The 21,225-nt window shown below is 55.7% G+C and overlaps 1 protein-coding gene across 1 annotated transcript in view; it reads right to left on the bottom strand.

The window, feature by feature from the left end:
* The window catches only part of rtn4rl1b (reticulon 4 receptor-like 1b), a 110,826-nt gene that overhangs the window by 2,427 nt on the left and 87,174 nt on the right, over positions 1-21,225 (bottom strand). Inside the window, exon 2 of the mRNA XM_086164381.1 lies at positions 172-623. Coding sequence (XP_086020507.1) covers positions 172-623 — 452 coding nt within the window. The remainder of the gene's footprint in view (positions 1-171; positions 624-21,225) is intronic.

The following is a 21,225-nucleotide window of genomic DNA, read 5'->3' as shown; positions in this document are numbered from 1 at the left end:
GACGGCGACAAACCCGCGGTCTTAGATTTAGCACCGGAAATGAAATCCCGGCGGAATAAACCTTCGACTAAACTTTTACGATACAATCGACGGCAATTCAAGAGGATTTTCTCGACGGCCGTCATCGTTTTTTTTTCACGTCCGGCAATGCACCGGGAGCACGCGCCGTACCTGCAAGTAGAGATACTGCAGGTTTCTCAGTCCTTGGAAGATGTTATTGGGAAGGGAACTGAGCCCGCAGTGGTAGAGGTGGAGGGCGTTGAGCCGAGTCAGCCCGCGGAAGGTGTCCTCGGCCAGGGAGCGCAGGTGGCGGTTGTCTCCCAGGTCCAGCTCCTCCAGCAGCGCGAAGCCGCGGAAAGACGAGGGCTCGATGTAGGTGATGTTGTTGGAGTATATCCAGAGGGTGACCGTGTTGGGGCTGAAGTGACCTCGGAGCAAACGGTGGATCTTGTTGTTCTGCAGGAAGATCCGCTCGCTGTCGGGAGGGATGCCTTCGGGGACCGACAGGAAGTTGTGGGCCTGGCAGGAGACGGTGCTGGGCGCCGTGTAGCAGATGCAGTCGCGAGGGCAGGACCGGGAGAACTCCAGCCCGCAGAGAAGCAGCAGGAACTCCAGCCCGCAGCCTGAGGAAGGGAGGTGAGTACGGACCAGACACACCGACAGAGGGAAGAGGGAAGAGGCCAGTGAGATCACGCAAAACCTCACATCCAGAACACCGAGGACTCGACACGCGACGCGTCGCTCACGGTTTACTCTTCGTCTCGGGATGAACGCTAGCAAGTCACGTCAGACCCGTGTTGGTGAGCCGGGTCCCCGGAACCCTCCCGGCTCCTGCTCCGCGGCGCCGTCTCTTCGCGGTCCCGGAGGAAGTCACGTGATGTAGGTGCTCGGTGTTTGATAGGACTCAGAAAGCCGGCCCGTTTCCTGATACTTTTTTGGAGCCACGGAACGCCATGTTTAAGCAAAAATTTGGAGTTCTCTGACAGCGGAGCGAGCTGGAGGCTAACGGGTATCTTCACCCGGCAAAGCGGCGCAGAGAAAATGTAAAAACACTCCAACCATCTGACGGTCCACGGTTATTACTCCATGAACGCCGTGGCCGTGTCCTCTTCCTCTTCTTTGGCGGTTTGTTTTTGAGCGTGTTTTTGTTTATGAGCATGTTTTTGAGGTGCATGTTGTGGGGACGCTAAACGAGAAGGTTACCCGAGAGGACTGGCATGAGAGGCGGAGTCTTTTTAGCATTACCTCCTCCGTCGGCTCAGTTCCTGCGGAGGAGGAGGCTTTCGTTCGGATCGGCTCCGGCCATCGCGGAGAGCAAACAGGAACGGGCCAGATGCGCTTAGGGAAAGTAATTGGATGGCAGCGTCGCATCTGCAGCCGCTCCAGAAGTCGGGCTCTCGGAGGGTCTGCCGTCATCAGGGGAAACGCACCATTAAGACCGGGAGTCCATCGGCGCTCCCTCCCTGGGAGGGGCTCCGGCGGGATCATCCGTGCGGTTAAATCGTCCGTGGAAAAGCCATTTGGAGTTGTCGCGAGGCGCCCGCTGATGGCTGACACGCCGTCCTTGATCCCGCGGACGGGGGAAGCGACTCATCCGCGGACTTAACGACAAATGCTCACAACGCACAGCTCCTTCTGAGCGCTCAGTCCGACGAACCCCCCGCCGCCTCGGCCCGGGTTTATTATTCCCCGTGCGTTGGTGGCGGCGGCGGCGGCGGCGGCCTGATTCACTGCCTCTAATCGATGCGCCTCCATTGCCTTTTAACTCATCCTGTAATCCGGCTGTTCCGTGCCGGAATCCAGGAGCTGCCGAATGACGCCGTATTTACCGCGGCGCATTTTCTCGGGAAAAAAAAGCCTCGGCTCTGACATTTGGAGTCGGACTCGGCTGACCTTTAACGGGGATTCTCCGGCGCCGCGGTCACCTGGGCGGGAGGACTCTAATCCCGCTCATTGAACCCGCCATCGAGCGGCGGAGGAGACCTCTGCGTCCGCACCAACCCACCGCCACGTAATGTCATTTTCCACACTCCCACTTTGTCTGGAGTTCATGTGCGCAGGTGAGCTGGTGCGCGGAGGCCGGCGGCGGAAAGCCGCCCCCGGTCGTATTAGAGTCCGACCGCAGTGTCAAACCCGGATCGGATCCAGACTTTAACATCTGGATTCGTCACGGCGAAGCAGCTTCTTCCCTGCGGCTGCTTCCATCTCCACTCTCCCCTCGTCCCTCGCCAGTCTGTGGGGGAGAAGCAGCGCCAGGCTCGGCGTGAATGGACGGGCGTCTCTCCCGGGAAATACAGATTTACTTTGTTTATCAGGTCAATAATGAGGGGAAGGTGCGGTACGCTCTGCGGGCAGCGTTTGAGAACGGTTGGCAGCGAACGGCAGCCGGCGGGTACTCGAGTCAGAGCGGCTTCTAATTTGACGTCTCACCCGCAGTTTGACTCTTTCCCGTTCACCTGGAAGTGAAATGCACGGTTCGGATCTCCCTCCTTTGCACGATCGAATCCGGAATATTCCCCCAAAACCACCCGAGTTTCCTTTCGCTCCCGTCGTTCTACTCCTAAAGCCTCCGAGGCACGGCGGCCGAGGTGGACCTGGACAGGAGACGCTCGGAGCGGCGACGGCCGTGACGGACGGCCCGCGGCCCGGATAGCGAGACCACGTGAATCGACGATCCGCTAATCACGCCGGACGCCTCTGGGCGTGCTCGGCGGCGCTCTCCGTAGCCTGTCGGCGGACCGTAATGGATTTTCTGCCCGCTTAAGCCGTTCCCCCCCGAAAGAGTTGTTTTTCCTGCCTCTGTTTGCAGGGAAAACATGGCAGATATGGAGCTCCACGCCTCCCCTTTGACTTGTTTGCCAGCGGATTTCTCTGTTTACCTTTTCCGTTGTCGAGGCTCCTCCACGCCGCGGCGTTACAGGAATAGAAACGAAGATCCGCACGCGTTTCACGTATTTTTCCCCGCCTCGCCTCGTGTCATCGCTCTGACCTTGAGTCGCACAGGAAACAGGAAAAACCCCAGGAAGCTGAGGGTGCACGGAGGCCGGTCAGATGTGTTCTCAGGGTGAGACGGACCCCGGGTGTGAGACGGACCCGGCTCGGGGTGAACGAAGATCACGTGGGCGCGACGGGCCCGAGAAGCCGAATGACACCGGCACCGTCGGCTTTGAATGTTCAGCATGTTACTCAGCAGCCCTTTAATGAAAATGTAAAATTTAATTTTTAAGCGCATCGGGAGCGCACACAATGAGCCATTCAGCTCAAAATGTATTATGTGAGTGGCCGGCGACGTGAGCGTGGGTACGGGCGCCCGTCGGACAACCGCATAAAGACGGACGTCGGAAGAGATAATGTGTGTTTGGAAAGAGGCGGGGGGGGGGCTTGCTGTTATTTCTGCAAGTCCTCTGGCCGGATCCTGTCCCGGAGCCGCCCCTTCATGGCCCCCTCCATGGCCCCCTTCATGGCCCCCTTCATGGCCCCCTTCATGGCCCCCTCCATGGCCCCCTGCTGGCCCCCCGCTGGCCCCCCGCTGGCCGCCGGTGACGGGCGCTATAGACACCTTCGCTTTGACTTGGCGACCCCGGTCGTGGTCGTCGGGCTTCCTTCTCCTTTTTTAAGGGGGTTTGGAAATGGAAATAGATAAATAAATGAATAAAACAGAGCGTCTCCTTACCCCCTGGCAGACAATGGGGAAGTGACTGCGTGGAATATCAATGAAACATAGTTCACACTAGATTTGCCCTCATGAATAACACATCCGTGCTAATGGGGGGGAAATGGTGAATCCGCGGAGCGGCGTGACTCCACCCGTCATTAGACTGGACAAACTCAATTTCCTGTGTCTCTCCAAAGACCCCGATAAGCGCCCCGTGTATTCGCTCCGGCTATTGAATGACTCCAAAATGAAATTCCGGCTCCTCACAAAAGATGTTTATAGTCATGTTTTCACGCGCACGCCGGTAAGTAATTGTGCGGCGATATATTACCCCGTTCATCAGATGGGATCGTGGAAGTGTAGCCGAAACGTCCGATGACAAAGTGCATTTAAATGAGCTCTCGCTAAACGCAATTTAGACGATTCTCTCGTCCCACTTGAAATGCAAGCGGCGATGCTATCTGGCTCCTTTACCTTCACGTCCTACATTGTCACCGTGTCAGCGCGCCGCCACACGTCAAACTATCTTCAAATATCCATTCCTATGTTTCATCCCGCGCGTCGGATGCCGAACTCCCAGATGCCGCGGCGGAAGGTCTGGATGTGGTTCTGGGCCGGCCGTCCAGCCGAGGGGGAGCGGCACATTTGCACGTAGCATCTCCCCGTCATGTGCTATTGTTTTATTTGCAGCGTTGATTCATTCATTATTTATACTGCACCACTTATTCTGCACTCGGCCGGGGCGGGGGGGGATCGCGGGGCCATCGCTATCACGGTCCATCACGGTCCATCACGGTCCATCACGGGGACGCGTACGGAGACGAACGGGACGTTCAGCTTCTCACAGCCAGTCGACCCACCGCACGTTTTCGGACCGTTTGGGGATTTGAACCGGCGACCTTCTTGCCGTTGTTCCCCAAAGGTTGGGGAACCTTTGGGGAACCGTTGTTCTCTCTGGCCGCTAAGACGTAACTTCTGTCGGTTTGACGCCGGAAGACGTTCCATCTTCTCAGTTTGCAGACGCCGCGGCTGCTCGGCAGGAAGACGATCCTCTGAATAAAACATCAGCCGCTGGCATTTCCGGCGGCTCCATGATTGCATATTTATTTCAATTAATATTCACACAACTACATCGAATTTGCTGACAATGATTAAAAAAACATCACGATCACGTTTCCCCTCTGACATTTCCAGATGTGTGTTTGTCAGAGGGGTGTTGACCAGCAGCCCCCCCCCCCCCCCGTCTGCCGCAGACGGCTATAGATTTTGTCTCGTTTGTTTTTCCCCGGTGTTACGTTGTGCCGCGGGCGATGCTGCGGCACAACGCCGTCGGACCGTTCAACTGAAAACAAGGAGCAAGAAAATAAACACAGAGAGTGGAAATATCTATATATGCATCTCTCTCTATGTAGAGAGATATCTCTACATATCTAGCTATATTTAGATATATAGAGTCTCTGGTTTTACAGAATTTTTCCAGAATGGTTTTCAGTTTTAAAGGGAGAATTTCCTTCTTAAGATCTTCTTCCTGACTTCCCGGAGGCGCCGCACAGACCCTGTCCGCTGTCCACCGTTCTGATCCGGATTCCTCTGGTTTCAGTGTTTCGTCTGCGAGCGGAGAACATTCGATCGCACGAGATGGACGAACTCATCGGGCACATTTTTACGAGTGGAGCGTTCCTCTTGTCGTTTTAGGGTCCGAAGGCCGAACGGATTCAATCGCACCTCATTTTGAAGAAATGAACGACTAAGTAGCCGAGACCTCGCGCGGGCGATGCGGCCCGGTGTATCGGGATAAATGGGCCGGCGCGCTTCCCACATTGTTGGCATTTATCTCTCCAAAGTGCTGCTTGGTGCCGCGTGCAGAGGCCGGCAATGAGGCGGCGCCGACGGCCTCTGGATTCACACCTGGGCGAGGGAACGCGACAGCGAGGGGAGGGGGAATTATAATTCTGCACAGAGGTGAACGCAGGTAGAACACCGCCTGCATATATATATATGTATGGATATATATATATATATCTATATAGTCCCCCCAGCTGTGGCAGAGGAGGTCCGTGGTCATGGCTTTCTGCACAGAAGAGCTGGAAAATAATTGAAGTGAACTTGGTTTGAACTTTGCTGGGATTCCGTGCCGACAGTCAGAAGGCGCCGCTGAATTATTGATGACGTCGTCAAAGCCGTAGCATCCAAAAATTCATCCGTTCATTATCCGGGCCACTTATTTCGCAGTCGCTCGCTCACACGCGCATCGGAAAGAGACATCGGACCGTTCGGCCTCTCGTCCACGCCATGCATGCGGTCAGACCGGGGGAGGAACCCGGAGAACCCTGAGGAACCCCGCGCAGACACTGGAGAACATGGAGACTCCACACAAGAAGGCTCCCTGTGGGAATCCAGCAGGAGCTCCGGGCCGCTGCGCCACCCGCACCATCGCCATCACATCGATAACTAATGTTTCCTAAAGATCAAAATGTTTGGGAGTATGAAAGCGTCCTCACACTAAACTCTGGTTGCACCTGAGTCCGAACACAAAGGTCACTTTGTCAAACTGCCTCGTTCTTCGAGCTCGGCGAGCATCTACAAACATGGCCGCCGGCGCCGCTCGGGCGGGAGAACCCGCCTTGCGACGCCAACGAGCCGGAGCGACGGTTTACCCGCAAACGTTGGTTTGGGATCCAGGAATAGAAAAGGGCCGGGCCGCGGACGGGCCTGGATTACAGAAGAATTTCAAGAAGATGTAAAAAAAACAAGAAGAACATAAAACATATCCATCTATCAGTTTCCCCTCCGGCATTGCATCCTTGTTCTGGCTGCGTTTGGACGGCAGCCGCGGCTCTCAGCGGGGAGACGATCTGTTTTCGCTCCGCCTCCTCCCGTGGTTGTTTCCCGGAGCGAAGCCGATCATCGTATCTCCGCCGCCGCCGTGATGGCGGGGAAGCCAAGGTGTCGGGCCACGGAGGAACCTTCAGTTGGAGCGAATGTTTCAGGACGGGAGCGGTCGCCCGCGGGGGGAGTGAGGAGCGAGCTGATAGCGGCGGACGGCGGCCGGCCGGGAGGACGCGTACCTGCTCTCGGCAGTTGGCCGGCTCTCGCGCTTTTTTGCCAGCTGGCGTCTATTTTGTGAAGAAAATGGGCAAATAAGCGAGCGGTTATTGGCGGCGGGGCGGCCGAGCCGACCCCCGTGCAGCGCGAGGAGGGCCGAACCGCTCCGCGGAATTAATCATTCAAAACATTTGTGGAGAAAAGCGGGGCGCGATCCAAACGTGGAAAGATTCACAGTGCCACCCGTGAAATATTTCAGCCGCCCAAAGCGCAGGGCGGCGCTCGGCTGCCGCATTTATCTCATTCTAATACTTGTGAGCGCAAATCCTTCGGTCACGCACGGGCGACCCGGGACTCCGTGTCGTTTGCTGCATTTGGCTGTTTACGTTTTATCAGGGAAAAAGGGCGAATTAGCCGAGGGAGCGTCCCGGTCCCGTTAAGACAGAGATGTTTTCTCTCTTGTCAACAGTTATTACACTATCTCCTCTTCAGAAGCGCCTGTCAGCCTGTCTCCCGGCATCACGCCAGGTGGAAATTGAATCCTCGACTTTGGCGGGATGCGATGCTGCCATTTTATTTTCAGGCAATGTTTGTCTCTCCCACGGTGTCACATCCTGACGGCGCGGCTTGACGCCGCGGCCCGGCGGCAACACGGAGAGCGAGCTGGTCGGCGCGCCTCGCCCAAACAAAAATGACCTAATTGGCACATCCCGAGCCTCCCTCCGCAGCGGCGCTCCCTGCAGAGGGTGTCGGTACGCTCCGCACGCCGCTCCCCGCCCGTGCAGTGGACGCCGTCGCCCCCGGCGGCGGGCCGAACCTTTCCACACCTGGCTTTCGCCGCTGGTTCGGTCGCACGTACGGGCAGCGAATCCACGTCGGGTTCCTGGGTGTGACACATTTGAGGCGGGAACACATTCAACGCCGTCGGTCGAGTCCTCGTGCTCGTCGGACTGCAGCTAACCGTCCCGTGGAGTGCGCGTGGGGTTCGGACTCTCAGACCGAAGCGGTAAAAGCCGTGGCCTCGTCGAGGCAACGGCCGCACGGCCCACCGCAGGTTTTTTACCTCCATTATTAAAGGCCTCCGATGGCAACGCTTTGCGGCCATCGTGTCCGTATGAAGCCGGCGCCGCGGCGAGAGGCGGTGTTTTCCGGCCGGCCGCCCGCGGCCTTCCACGCCTCTCTCAAAACAAACCCCGAGGTAGCTTCCCGGCAGCGCCGCCTCCGTGCAAACACACCTCCCGCGTCCCAGATTCCAAGCGATCAATTATTCATTGCAGGTGAGAGTTGGACGCCTCGCGCACAACAGCACGCACGCAGTGTCAACATTCGGCGCTAATGGCTTGAGAAGAGGCGAGGGGAAATCAAGCAGGAAATTGCACATGTGAGGGAGCAGCATTACGTTGTGACTCATTAGTTTAAGAGACAGCGGGCGGAGAAGGAACGCCGGGCGTGATCCCGCCCCGACGTTTGAAGGCAACCTTGGCAGAGGACGGGAGGACGGTCAGGAAGCGCCCAGATGCCCTCCGTGCGCTGTATGTGCACGTACAGCCGCAGTCCAAGAGCCAAGGAGCCAGAGCGGCCCCGCAAGCAATTCTGCGGGATTGATGGCCTGGTGGCCTCCGGTGGCCTGGTGGCCTCCTCTGCTCCATCGCCGGGTGAATGACGGCGCCGGAACGCCTGCACCGTCTTTGGGTTTCCAGATACGCTCGCTGTATATGGAGGCTTTTCAAATAGAAAAAGTTCAAACCCCATTTTAGGTTTTATGGGATGTGAGCCGTTGCCATTAAAAGGCCTAAACGTTTGTATTTCGAAGCGTATGGGTTTGCAGGAGGTCCTCCGGGCACGTCAGAGGTGCTCCGGGTCGACTGACCCGGAGTCACTCGGCCGACCCAGAACACCCTGAAGACGTACATATATATCAGGAAACAGAAGTGGGCTGTCGGCAAACGGAAGGGAGACCGTGATTATCGCCCAGAAAAATGACAAAGTCGAACCGTGGAGTGGATTCTTAAAAATACGTTATGACTTGAAGAGGCGCGACACAAAAATGGAAAGGACGGGTCACGACGTGTTCTTCCGCCCGTGATCAGTTCACCCATGATGGAATTCTTACGTTAGGTTTTCGCGTCATCTCGTATTTTTCCGAACGAGTTTGAGTATTTCTGTCGTAAAGGGGAAAAGGATGACGCAATTTCTTGTCTTGAGCGCCGGCCATTCTAAGATCCTGGAAGATCTCATTCGAGAAGGTCCCGCTCGGCCGCCTCCGACCGCTCGCCGAGGGGAGGGAGGCGCTTCTACGCGTCCTTCCGGGGCCGGGTCTTTATGTCGTCGCTGAAATAGTTCAGCCCTGTTTTGTATGTAGAGACAAGAGCAACGCCGCCAATTCCTCTGGGGATGTAGTGTCTAAAATTGTGAGGCATTATCCCCATTTGAACGATTGTTGTTCCTTTGTCCTCTTGCTGATGAAACCCCCCCCACCCCCGCCACCTCTCAGCGTTGGGTACTTTGTCAAGCTGTGGCCAAAATGTGTGTGTGTGTGTGCATGTTTTCCCTGGCGAGGGTGGAGGAGTGTGAAGACAACAGAATACAAAGATCAGAGTGGAGTTGGAGGAGAGGGGAAGTGAAGGGCCTTGATCTTAAGAGAGTAATCCTTTTTCATTAAGTGTAGTTTCTAAGACGGCGCCGGCTTCGGCATTGATCCGGGTGTAATGTCAGCTCATTAATAACCGTCCTCCACCTTGAGGGCCCGACGCCCCCCCCCCCCCCCCCCACCTCCTCCACACCCCACAACAAACACATCCATGCACACACACAACGTGCACTCCACTTTTTCCTGAAACCGAGGGGGGGACGACAAATCATCGCCGAATCGTCAGGAAATGGAAGTCGCACGGGTTCGTCGCCCGTTCGGGTTTTTAACCGTCCGCCGTGTCAGCCGAGCGCAGGTCGGGGGTTACCGTCACCGCGTTTGTCGGGTCTTCCGGACCGGAACGGGAGTCCGGCCCGAGTCCCGAGGCTCGCCGCGGCTCCCGGACGCCATGCTGATCGAATCTCCCCCGCTGAAAGACGCGTCCGCCGCTCTGTTTGCCAAACGCCTCGGCTTTTCTGGCAGCCGCCCGTGGCCGCCTGCCTCCGCCAGCCTCCGCCTGCCTCCGCCTTCCTCCGCCCCCTCCCTCCGCCAGGCGCCCTGCCCTCACGCCGCGACCCCCCCCCCCCGCCGTCTAATTGATTGTGCTGTTGTTTCCCGTACCTCCGGAGCAGAAAGAAACACGGTCGCTGTCTCGCCGTGATTAAAGAAAACCCGGTCTGGCTGTTGGAGATACCGTATAGCGGATTATGGGATTTGGTGAGTCATCCTAAAGCGCGACGCCGAGCCGAAGACGCACCTCAAAGTGTTCAATCGCCAAAACCTTCAGACGCCCCGGCGAATAATGGATTTCCTGGTTTATCAGGTTGTCCAGTCATATTTGCTTTGTTTCATTAGGGCGCATCCGAGGATGGTGACAAATGGCTTGATCTTTCCCAAACGCTCCGGTGTTTCATCATCTCGCGCGGGTTCGCCGTTTGTCACGGCGACGCCACTTTCCTCCGGCTCGTAAAGCCGAACCGTCCGGAGCCAAACGACCAAAAGCCGCGCGGCTCCCGGTCCTCCGAGAAGCTCGTCTCCTCGCGCCGCAGCCCTCCTCCCTCCGCCGCCGCCGCCGCCCCTGATTAATTTTCGCGGTCACCTGAACTTCTGAACTCGTGTGACCGAAAAAAGGGTAGCCGTCGGCCGACCGAGTCACGAATGATGTTCGGACAAGTGGCGGCAAGAGGAGACGTCAGCCTCCGTCTTTGCTTCTGTGCCGGATGATGAAACATGATCCCCTCCAGTCACGTCCTCCCCTCGCCCCTTGAAGATAGATAACGAGATGTAAAGTCAAGGACGGAGAGAGGGAGCCGGCGAGGGCTTTGTTTACACTAGAAATTGTGAGTGTGGTGTTTCAAAGATGCAGGAAGGAGCAGAAAATCAGCAGCAGCAGCAGCAGGAGGAGGAGGAGGAGGAGGAGGAGGAGGAGGGAGATGGTAGATAAGAGCTGAGATGTTGTCAGAGACAAAGAGAGCCTCCACAAAACCAATTCCAGCTTCAAAGCAGCTTCCGGCCTCCATGTTTAGGATGCAGAACGACACGAACGCGGCGCTCCGGCCGTCCGGCCCGGACCGTCATCGGATCGCCGCTCCAGCGGACGATGAAACCAAAGGTTTCCGACCTGTTAGCAGAGAAGGAGACACCCGTGACCCCGGCCACCTCCGGGGATGGAGAGGCTGGAGTCTGCGGGCTGGGACACGCTAGCCTCCCTGGTAGCATGCCCTCCCTAACCCTAACCGTAACATCCCATCCAAGTGTCTGCTGCTGCTGGAGCCGGCTGGGGATCGAGGCAAATACTAAGGGCGGCGTGGCCTCGGGGCGCCGCAAAACCTGGAAAACCGAATTCTATGAGACGAGTTGTTATTGTTTAGTCTGTGAATGGAGAGGGAAACATTGATTCAAATGCAGAGAAAAGTCCAGATGATACGACCGCCGAATGGACTGATAGGTTTATAATTTACTACTATTAATATTCAGTCACAGGATCATTATTTTGCGGTTCGGGTCTTTTCCGATTATTTCAGATTTTTGTGTATATCTGTTAAGGTTATGCCAAGTACTTTGGGTCAACAGTCCAGAGCGTGGAGATCTGTACATGGTTGAACATGTGAAGCGGGTGACATGATGTCTTAAAATCAACACAATTCAGTTTCTTTGTCAGCATTTGGAAATGTCTGATGGAGGCGCGCCGTGGAAAACCTTGCCTTGGGCGCCACGCCGGCTCGGGCCAGCTCTGCCTGCCGAGTACTGCTGAGTACTGCTGAGTACTGCTGAGTACTGCAGAATACTGCTGTGTACTGCAGAGTACTGCTGTGTAATGCTGTGTACTGCAGAGTACTGCTGTGTACTGCTGAGTACTACCATGTACCCATTCCATGAAATGAAATGTATGCGTTGAGCTTATGTTGCTGTTCTGGAGATGATCTGTGCTCCCCGGCAGGCGAAGCCCTTCCTCCTCTCTAGCCACCAAAGACAGGAAGTAATCTCTCCCCGATCCGTGGCGGAGAGGCAGACGTACACGAACCAATACATGAACCATTTCCCCACATTAGAAAATAAATGGATTTTATCCTTTTCCGTTTGACAAAAGCGTCCCCGGCTCCGAGGCGAGCCGACATCCCCGCATTATTCAAATGAGGCTCGACGGCTCGTCGCTCTGATCCGAGCTCTGATGCCGTTTTGCCAAACTCCTGCAGCCTGAGCGCCGCCGCCGCCGCCGCCGCCGGCCAGCACCGAACGCATCAGGGCCAAGAAGAAACAAAAGGGCATTGTCTCCTGGACAACCAGAACAAATCTCAGGAAAGGTTATGGCAGCGTCACCGTGCCAAAGAGGCCGGGCGGCGAGCGGCGGACGATCCGGGCGGCACGCCGAGATGTCGGCGAACGTCTGCCGAGCCCCGGAGGCTCGGACTTCCCGTTCATGCCGGACCTGCCGGGCGGCGGCGGACTGTGGCGGCGCCTCCGTTTACACAACGGCAGAACGGAAGGGAAACGCCGGAGCGTGCAGGAAGTGTAAATATGTTTCGTGGAAGGCGGGGGGAGAAATTAAAACCGAGTTTGACGAGAGGTCCTCGCGAGGAGGGAAACCATCTTTGGTTGTTAACATTCGCACGGCCGTTCCACCTTGAACGTGGAAAGCTGTGCTTATTTCCCGATGACTTCCTCCTCATTATTAATGATACACTCTATTATTATATTCTGATGTTTATGGTGATGCACGTTGACCCTCCGTTCCAGGGGAGAGTTCTGCAGCGTCCCGCGGTCCTTGAGCGCGACACCGCGGCTTACGACGTGTTCGATGTGGTTCGGCGTCACGCTTCGACCTCCCGCGTAAACCTGAAGTGCAATTATTAACTCTTGGAACTAGAAATATGAAGAAACTGCTGAGTGGCTGAAAATAAATAAAAAAGGTCGATTTATAAAAGGGCAAGATTCTTTGATCTGGATATGACGTTATCATGTTTTGTATGGCAAGAAATTAAATATTCAAATATTCAAAGTGCAGAAACTCTGCTGTCCAACACAGCAGTAACATTCATGCATTCATGCATTCGTTCCCCATTGATGTCGTTTGTCCTGCGGTCGGGACCAGGGGGCGGAGCCTATCTGATCGGGCAGGAGGCGGGGTTGACCCTGGCCGGCCAATCACAAGGACACTTATAGAGACGCGCCACCGTCCGGCCTGAACGTCGACCGAGAGCCGACGTCGCTGTCGAGATTTCTAATCATCCCGCCGTTCGCTTGATCACACGTTCTGACGTCCGATAGTGTTCAGCGCAGATCTTCAGGATCTTCAGGATCTTCAGGATCTTCAGGAGCTCCACCGCGTCCTGCAGCTTCTCTGCAGAGTCTGGCTCTGCTGACTCCCAGAGACCTTCAGCTCTGGAACGATGAGTGAAAACATAGTGTGGACTGTGGTGGAGCAGTGAGGCTCAACCAGAAGGACTTTTCATGAGGTGTTGAGGTGGACTTGGACGCTGCTCTGAGCTGCAGAAGCTAACAGACACCTCGGCTTCACCGTCTTCAGAGTTTTAACTTCAGCCGTCTACCCTCTGTGTGACGTTAGGACGCCGTCAGTGTTTACCTTTAAGATTTGTCTCTTGTCTATTATCCGCTCATTGCAAACACACACACACACACACACACACACGCACACACACACACACCCACGACACACGCACACGACATTCCCTTCTGTCAACAGTGTGTGTTCAACGGAAAGAAATCAGTTTTGCAAACTTGCTCTGTTTGAGTTTGTGCTTTTGGGCTCCTCACGCTTGGCTGGGGCTCAGTTTAACCTCCACCCTAGGGTGGAGGGTGTGTGTGTGTGTGTGTGTGTGTGTGTGTGTGTGTGTGTGACAGGGTGAGGATGCAGCTCTCTCAGTGGTGGGAGCAGAGAGGTGTGAAGATAATGGCCCCGGAGGGGAGATATGCAGGGCAGGGGTTGTTTGGGCGGCTTGTGTGGAGTCAGTGTGGTGTGAAGGTCTGCTGGAGCTCCTCTACATCTGAAGGTCTGCTGGAGCTCCTCTACATCTGAAGGTCTGCTGGAGCTCCTCTACATCTGAAGGTCTGCTGGAGCTCCTCTACATCTGAAGGTCTGCTGGAGCTCCTCTACATCTGAAGGTCTGCTGGAGCTCCTCTACATCTGCTTGTTCATCTTCATTCCAGCGCTGCTCGCGGTTCTTCTTTTGGTCTCCTGGTCACCTTTGCCCTCACCAGGTCTTCCCTCCTCCTCTGGTCCCGTCACACCGCGAGCAGCTGACGGTCCACCAGCTCTCGGAGAACGGACGGATGGACGGATGAAGGAATGAACGGATGAATGAATGTGACGGCCTCTCGGGGCGATGAAGCATCAGGACACAACGCTGCCCGGAACTTCACCCCATGGTGGACCCGGAGCAGACCAGGTCTTCTCCTGGCCGTCTCCGCAGACTAGATGTTCTCCTCCCTGTCCTCCCCTTTTCTATCTCCTGCTGCGAACGCCCACTGCTCCTCAGCAAGGAAAGGAGGCCTTGGGCTGCGTTGGTCCGGATTAGAAAGGAGGCGTCTTGGAACCGAGGCGTCCGAGGTTCGCTGGTTCTGCCGCGTTTGTGAAGCTGAGCAGCATTTTTCAGGAGCGGCGTCGGCCTCGGGCCAAAACGCTCCGGATAATAGCGACAAACTCCATAAATCCCATTATTGTCTTTAATCGAGTCGTTTAATGAATTATTTCCCCGTCGCCTGAAATCTATCGCTCCTCCGACGAGTGCTGGGACGGATCTCTGGAAACCCGGAGCTGTTTTTCCAGATTTATCTTCCTCAGACGTCTCGGTTCAGCACGGAGGTGTTTCCTGCTGCTGACCCGTCTGTTTGGAGCTCTGCTACACCGCTGTTTGCTAACATTTGTAGAGCGTAAACGCTGAGCAGAGCGCTGTGTGTGTGTGTGTGTGTGTGTGTGTGTGTGTGTGTGTGTGAAGACACTGATAATTGATGACCCGTCTGCACACAGGAGAGGCGTTCCACAGGGGTCGTGTCAGACCGTGTTCAAACTGATGGACTCACCGAGGGGAAGATAAGGTTCTTCTAAGGAGCCTCCAGATGAGACCAGGTGGTCCATGCAGGAGCTCATTCATCCATCAATTCATTCATTCATTCATTCATTCATTCATCCATTCATTCATTCATTCATTCCTAATCTATGCCGCTCATCCGGCTCCTGAAGGCTGGGTCCAAGGTGGACTTGAGGTCAGTCGAGCGCAGAGCCACATTTGGAGCCTCCTGAGGCGTCTCAGGGAGTTCCTTCCCCTGAGACGCCCGTCGTGTCAAACATCTCCCGGCTGACCTGGTTGTATTTTGTCTGGAGCTCAGAGGTCTCAGTGCAGCAGATGATCTGGCGCTCCTCTGTTTCTTGGGTTCTTACGAGAGAACCGTCCCCGGGGGTTCTTCTCCAACACCACCTGTGCGGGTGATCATTCTCCGACTCATCCGAGGCTCTTTTCCAGCGTTTCCCGAGTTTCCGGCGTTTTCTTCGGCCGACTTTGGGGTTCGGTGTGACTGTGGGGTCGGCAGGAGGAGCTGGAAGCTTCTGGACGAGTCCAGGACCTGCTGACATCCAGACGTCTCCCCCCTTTATCCTCCAAGAGGGACGTGGATTTTGTATTTTGAGGACTATTCCAGACTGATAGATGACTAAGTGTGTGTGTGTGTGTGTGTGTGTGTGTGTGTGTGTGCGTGTGCATGTGCGTTGCATGTCAAGCGTGGACTTTCTGACATTTGGCGCTCCGTTTTAAAGATCCATCCCAACTTTTGCTTCCCCCCCCGCCCGTCGCAGCGGTGGGTTGACCCGCCGTCTTCTGTGACCGCGCCCATGTGGAATCCGTGGCTCCTCACGTGCACGGGCGCTCACACGCAGACGGTAATTAACGTCAGGGTGGCAACGCTCGGGGTTCCTACCCTGACGGCGCCGGTTCCCGGCCCACTCCCGGCTGTCAGGAGGGTAATTGTGGGTGGAGAGGAGTGTGAGAGGAGTGTGAGAGGAGTGTGAGCCGCCCGTCAATCACCTCCGCGCACGCAAACTTTCCGCCTCCAACTTTATTCCTTCTTTTAAACGCCCGGCGCTCCGGCCGAAAACAAGCCTCTCTGCACCTTCTGGAAGGTTCTGCAGACAACGGCAACACCGGCGTGTCGACCGGCCTCACGTGGACGACCGGAACACACCCGTGAACGTTCCCATCCTCACGCCTCGTTCACACACATTCACGCATTCACGATCCGCCGCTCGTTACCGAGGGGTCGCCCCGGCCGAGCCGTGATCGGCCGAGAGGCGGGGTCACCTCGGCTCACCCTCCCGTCCGCACGTCTGGACGGCGTTGGGTCTACAAAGATCCTCCGCCTTGCGTTTGGACCGCGGGGGAACCGGGAGAACCCTGAGGAACCCACGCAGACACCGGTAGAACATGGAGACTCCACACAGAAAGGAACCCGTGGGAATCCAACCCGGGACCTTCTGCTGCGGGCCGGGAGCTAAACGCTGCGCCAGATATTATAGGTATATTTATTTATTCGACTCCAAATAAACAGTGTCAGTCCATGTTGCTGAAGAATGAAGGGAAAAGTAACTCATGCATTCAGGTCAGCTTTGACAAGCTGCAATGCACTTTCCTGTTTTCCTTGAAAAAACAATTCACACCCAGCAGAGGGAATGCACACTCACACACACACACACACACACACACACACACACACACACACATTAAACTGCAGTGTGTGTGTGTATATTGTGCAGATTGCCATCAGTAACACACTGGCGATTCCTCACGCTGACAGACAAGCTTCGCGGCATTTCGTTTATGAATTCATCTCCAGAACAGACTGGACCTCATCTCTGGTGCCGCCCGCCTCGCTCCATCTCAGCTCCATCTCAGCTCCACCTCAGCTCCATCTCAGCTCCATCTCAGCTCCACCTGCTGCTTGTGACCTTCTACTGCAAGATGGACTTCTAAACTGACTGTAACATGTAGATTATCAGCCAGAGTGAGAGGAGAGGAGGAGGGTTAGAAGGTGGAGGTGAGCACCCGCTGTCTGCTGTGGAGACACAGAGGAGAGGACGGGAGGCAGAGCTGGAGATGTGGAGGTTCCTCTTGGGGATGAAGGAGGATGGAGGGGGTCAGGAAGAGTCCATCTGAGGGACGTCACATGGTAGATGTGGAGATAAAGTCACACCGAGATGGTTTGGATGTGGACGGAGGAGGGATGGAGAAGATGCTGGAGATGAGGGAGGTCTTCGGGACGACCGGAGAGGAGGTTCATGGATGGATGGATGGATGGATGGAGGACAGGATTAGATGGTGAGAAGAGAGGGTCAGAAGAAGAAAAGTAGATGGACGTGTTTCTCCTGCTCCCCTCACGTGTCCACGCTGAGCTTCAGGCTCTCTGAGAGGCGGTCGGACGGCGCGACGGCGCCTTTCCCTCGGCGGGATATTCTGAGGACGCGTCTCGGAGGTGAGATGTTGGCGGATGCTGCTGAGCCGACGCGTGGCAGAGTTTGAATAACGGCGCTGCCGCAGGAGGAGCCGGCCTGTCACAGATCACCGGCGGGCCCTTGTCTCCTTACATTACCGCCTCTTCTCTGGAAGAAGATCCAATGACACGCCGGCTTATTTTCATCGCTGTATCTTAAACGGGTCTTTTCCTGGTTGGATTCAGTCAGTGTGTGACAGAACCCCCCCCCCATAGGCTGCCTCCTGGGGGCATCAAGCTTGCATCTTCACACATAGTGGCACCTTTGGAAAGCGAAGAAAGCTGTTGAAGTTTGCAAACCAAGACCACGGAGTGATCGCGTTTGGGTTGGCGTGGATTCGAAGAGGACGCTCCGCTTCGATTCAGCGCGATGAGCCGGATACGGTGACCAGATGAGATCGGATAGACTTTATCGATCCCACGCCGGACTGCGTGCAAAGAGTAATCGGTGAAGAAGATGCAAATAAGGATGGAGATACCAAACTAACAACCAAGACGTCACACTGTCCATGCAGTTGGACACCAACTATAAAAGAAACGCCTTGTGGAAGGACGAGGTGGGCAGCAGGACTGAATCGAGTCCGCAGCCACGGCGGGAGCGCAGCGACCAGAGCGCGGCCGACCGAGAGACGTTTGACGCCGTGCGTCGGCGCCGACGCCGCTCTGATCCGCCGGCTCATCTCCGGAGCTCCTCCCCCAGCCGGAGAGGACGCGCCACCTTTTCCGTGACCTCGTACGTGGAGGCGCTGATCGTCAGCCGGCCCGGCGGCGCCCCGTCCTGACACCCTCGGAACCGTGTCGTCTGCATGAAGGCGGAGGCCTCATCCCGAGGACGCCAAACGGGATCTGCTGGAACCCCGGGCTGCATCCAGAACTTCTGTCCATGAAGGTTGTGAACAGATGCGTACGCTCTCTTGGGAAAAGCTCTCTGAGCTGACAGTTCGGCTAACGTAGGACGAAAGCGTGGAGCCCGTGGTCTCGCCGCCTTTCCTTCACTCTCACGATGCGTTTCGTCCTCCAAGAAGGACCCGGTCTCTCCAGGTGAGGGTGTGGAGGCCACGGACACAAAGCAGGGTCGGAGAACGTCTACCTCCACGAGATTCCACCGGAGGTTTCCTGTTTGCGGACGTCCGTGCGCTGGGAGAGCTGGCGGGGACGCGCACGCCGCTCTGACAGATGGCCGCTTCTTCTGTTTATGAAAATCTGTTTTGATTAATGTTGGTGGCTCAGCACTCCCGCAGTACCTTTAGAACAATGCGTTTGGGAAAAAGTTGTGTTTTGAAACCAAAAGCGAATTTGGATTTTAACTTTGAACGGTTCCCTGGCCTCCTTTGAGCCGGCGCTGGGAGTGTGTTTGGTGTGAGTTGCTTGTAAGAGTCTCGGCAGATTGAAGCGGGAGCAGATGGGGCAGGTTGAGACAGAGTTTATCTGGCAATTGTGAAGAGCCGGGGTTGAAATCACAGAACATCAGAGGTTTCCCCCCCCCTTCTTTTTTCGGAGACCGAATAATAACGTTCTCCAGAAATGAGTATGCATGAGCTGAAACCGTCAGCCAGACTCACTCTGGGTTTCTACCGTTAGAAATGCGAGGCGGCCGCGGAAGTCGACGGTCGGCGCTCGCTTTGAGTGGAGAGAGAACGCCCCGGGTGACTTTGAGGTAATGAATTCCTAACTTGCATTTAAATGCGGCGGCTGATGCGGCGTCATGCGCCGGCCCCCGCAGCCACCTCGGGATGGAATTTTTTTCACGGGGACGCGTCCTCCCCGGACCGGATCCGGAGTCTCCCGGCGCGGCGAGGGACGAACGCGCCGCCGTTCCTGATCGAGTATCTGTTATCGAGCGATGTTCTGTGCCGGAGGCCATTTCGGAATGAAAACAATCTGCATAATTGCCGCCCTAAATTGTGGCAGGCTATCATTATCTCCGGGCGGCGGCTCTCTGGGCCCGATCTTTTTTCAGAGGAAAAAATAAAATGAAATAAAGTGATTGGACACAAAAGCCCATATTCTGTTTCAACCCCCGGTGCCGCTCCGGCACCCGGAGCTCCTAAAAGCAACGCCGCGGCAGTAATTACAGTCTCATCGCTCTGATCATTTGCCCCGGAGTCGGGCGTTTAATCTTATCACGGGCCATCGACACGCAGCATCTTCTGCCAGCCAGTGTCCACCGACTTCATCGCTTTTATTCAGAAACCCGACGTATATCTATATGTTTTTCTTTACGCTCCGGGACCTGAGCGGACCTCCAGCTCTTAAATCACCGGGTCCACGGGGTTTTCACGGCTGTCCGGAACCCGGAGGAAGTATTGAATGGCTCGGCCCGTCGTGTTTTTTAAACCGCCGCTCCTTATTTACGGCACGCCGATCAGAAGCGGCGTTTCCCGGCGCCGGCGCCAACACGGATCGGCGAGGATTGCCGTTCGTGGAGTCCACATCGACGGCGCTGACGCTGTAAAGCGCCAGTTCCTCCATGAACGTGACCGTTGTGGATCTTCTACGATAAACGGCGCCGTTTCCCACTCGGCGAAGTCGGCGGGCGACGCGAGCGAAGCCCGCTCGATCCCTCTCCGATGAGGAGGAGATGTTGACCCGTGAGGAGCCCCGCCAGCAGGCCGGCATCTACTGTATCTAAGATTCCTGTCCGCTCCAAGATGGTCCTTCAAGGGACGTCAGCAGCACATTGATCTTCATCAGGGAATTTCACCGTCTTCTTGGATTTGACAAAATGGAACAAATGTTCTTCACGGACAGATTTGTCATCTTCTACATAAATATTTAATATGATCCAGGGAGTTCCATAACAGAACTCCAAGACTCACACACACACACACATGAGCACGGGCCAACTTTCTTGGAATAGCTAGTGAGGACATCTTATTGAGTCCAAGTTCCTGGGATCTTCAGCTTCCTGCGCCGTGCTGGGGTTTGGCAGGCTTTGCTGTGACAGGATCTCCTGCCGCAGCAGCAGAAACCTCACGCTCCTCCAAACCCTCGGCAGCTCACGGGCGCCGCTGGAACTGAGAGGCGACCAGGAGGAGAAGCAAACGGCAGTTTGAAGCTCAGACACCAGTGAAAGCTGGAAAAATGCCTTTAAGGATTATGTGCATGTGTGTGTGTGTGTGTGTGTGTGTGTGTGTGTGTGTGTACATGCATGTTTGTGCATATGTATGCATGTGTGCAAATGTGAATGTACGTGCGTGTGTGTGAATTTCTGTATATATGTGTGTGTATTTGTAAGCATGTATGTATGAGTACATTTGTTTATGTGGACGTGTGTCTGTATCTATGTATATAGGGGTGTGTGTATGCATCTGAGTGTGCATGTATTGTGTGTGTGTATAAGCAACGATCTGTCTTGGGATTATGAATGTGTGTGTGTGTTTGGGGGCGTTCCTGCGGCCCCCCAACCCCCCCTCGGTCCACCCACCCCTGCCTGTTTAGAACTCCAATTATGGCCCCTAATGATGTGCTGCAGGTGGATCAGCATCCCGGAGGTCGCAGGCTGGAAAGGTCCAGTAATATATTTGTTGCCGCGCGGGTAGAAAGACTGTGATCATGACGCCGATGTGAAATCTCGGCGAGCGGACGGTTCTCCGGCACCGACGCCGATCATGTCGTGGTGTTCGCCGCAGCCTCCGCTCGGGTCCGGCCTCCGCCGCCGCCGCCGGCTGTGACCTCATCAGGCGGCGTGGAATAAACAACCGATGCCACCGACTGATTCCTTGTCGCTGCCGGTTTGCACCGTTTATAGAAGATGGATTTTGATCGCGCGCGGCCTCACGGGGCAGTGATTTCCCGGCGTGGGCGGCCGAAGGGCGGCGCTCCCGACCCGTTTTTCCTCCCTTTTTGTCGTTCCTTCTTTCAGTTCCCGGTCAGGTATGTAATTAACATCCTCTTA

The sequence above is a fragment of the Fistularia commersonii genome, chromosome 18 (genome assembly GCF_037954325.1).
Source record: "Fistularia commersonii isolate RoL2024-O1a breed Wild chromosome 18, RoL_Fcom_v1.0, whole genome shotgun sequence".
In the NCBI taxonomy this organism is placed as follows: domain Eukaryota; kingdom Metazoa; phylum Chordata; class Actinopteri; order Syngnathiformes; family Fistulariidae; genus Fistularia; species Fistularia commersonii.
The sequence above is the reverse complement of the archived record's forward strand: the minus strand, read 5'-3'. Positions and strand labels throughout refer to the sequence as shown.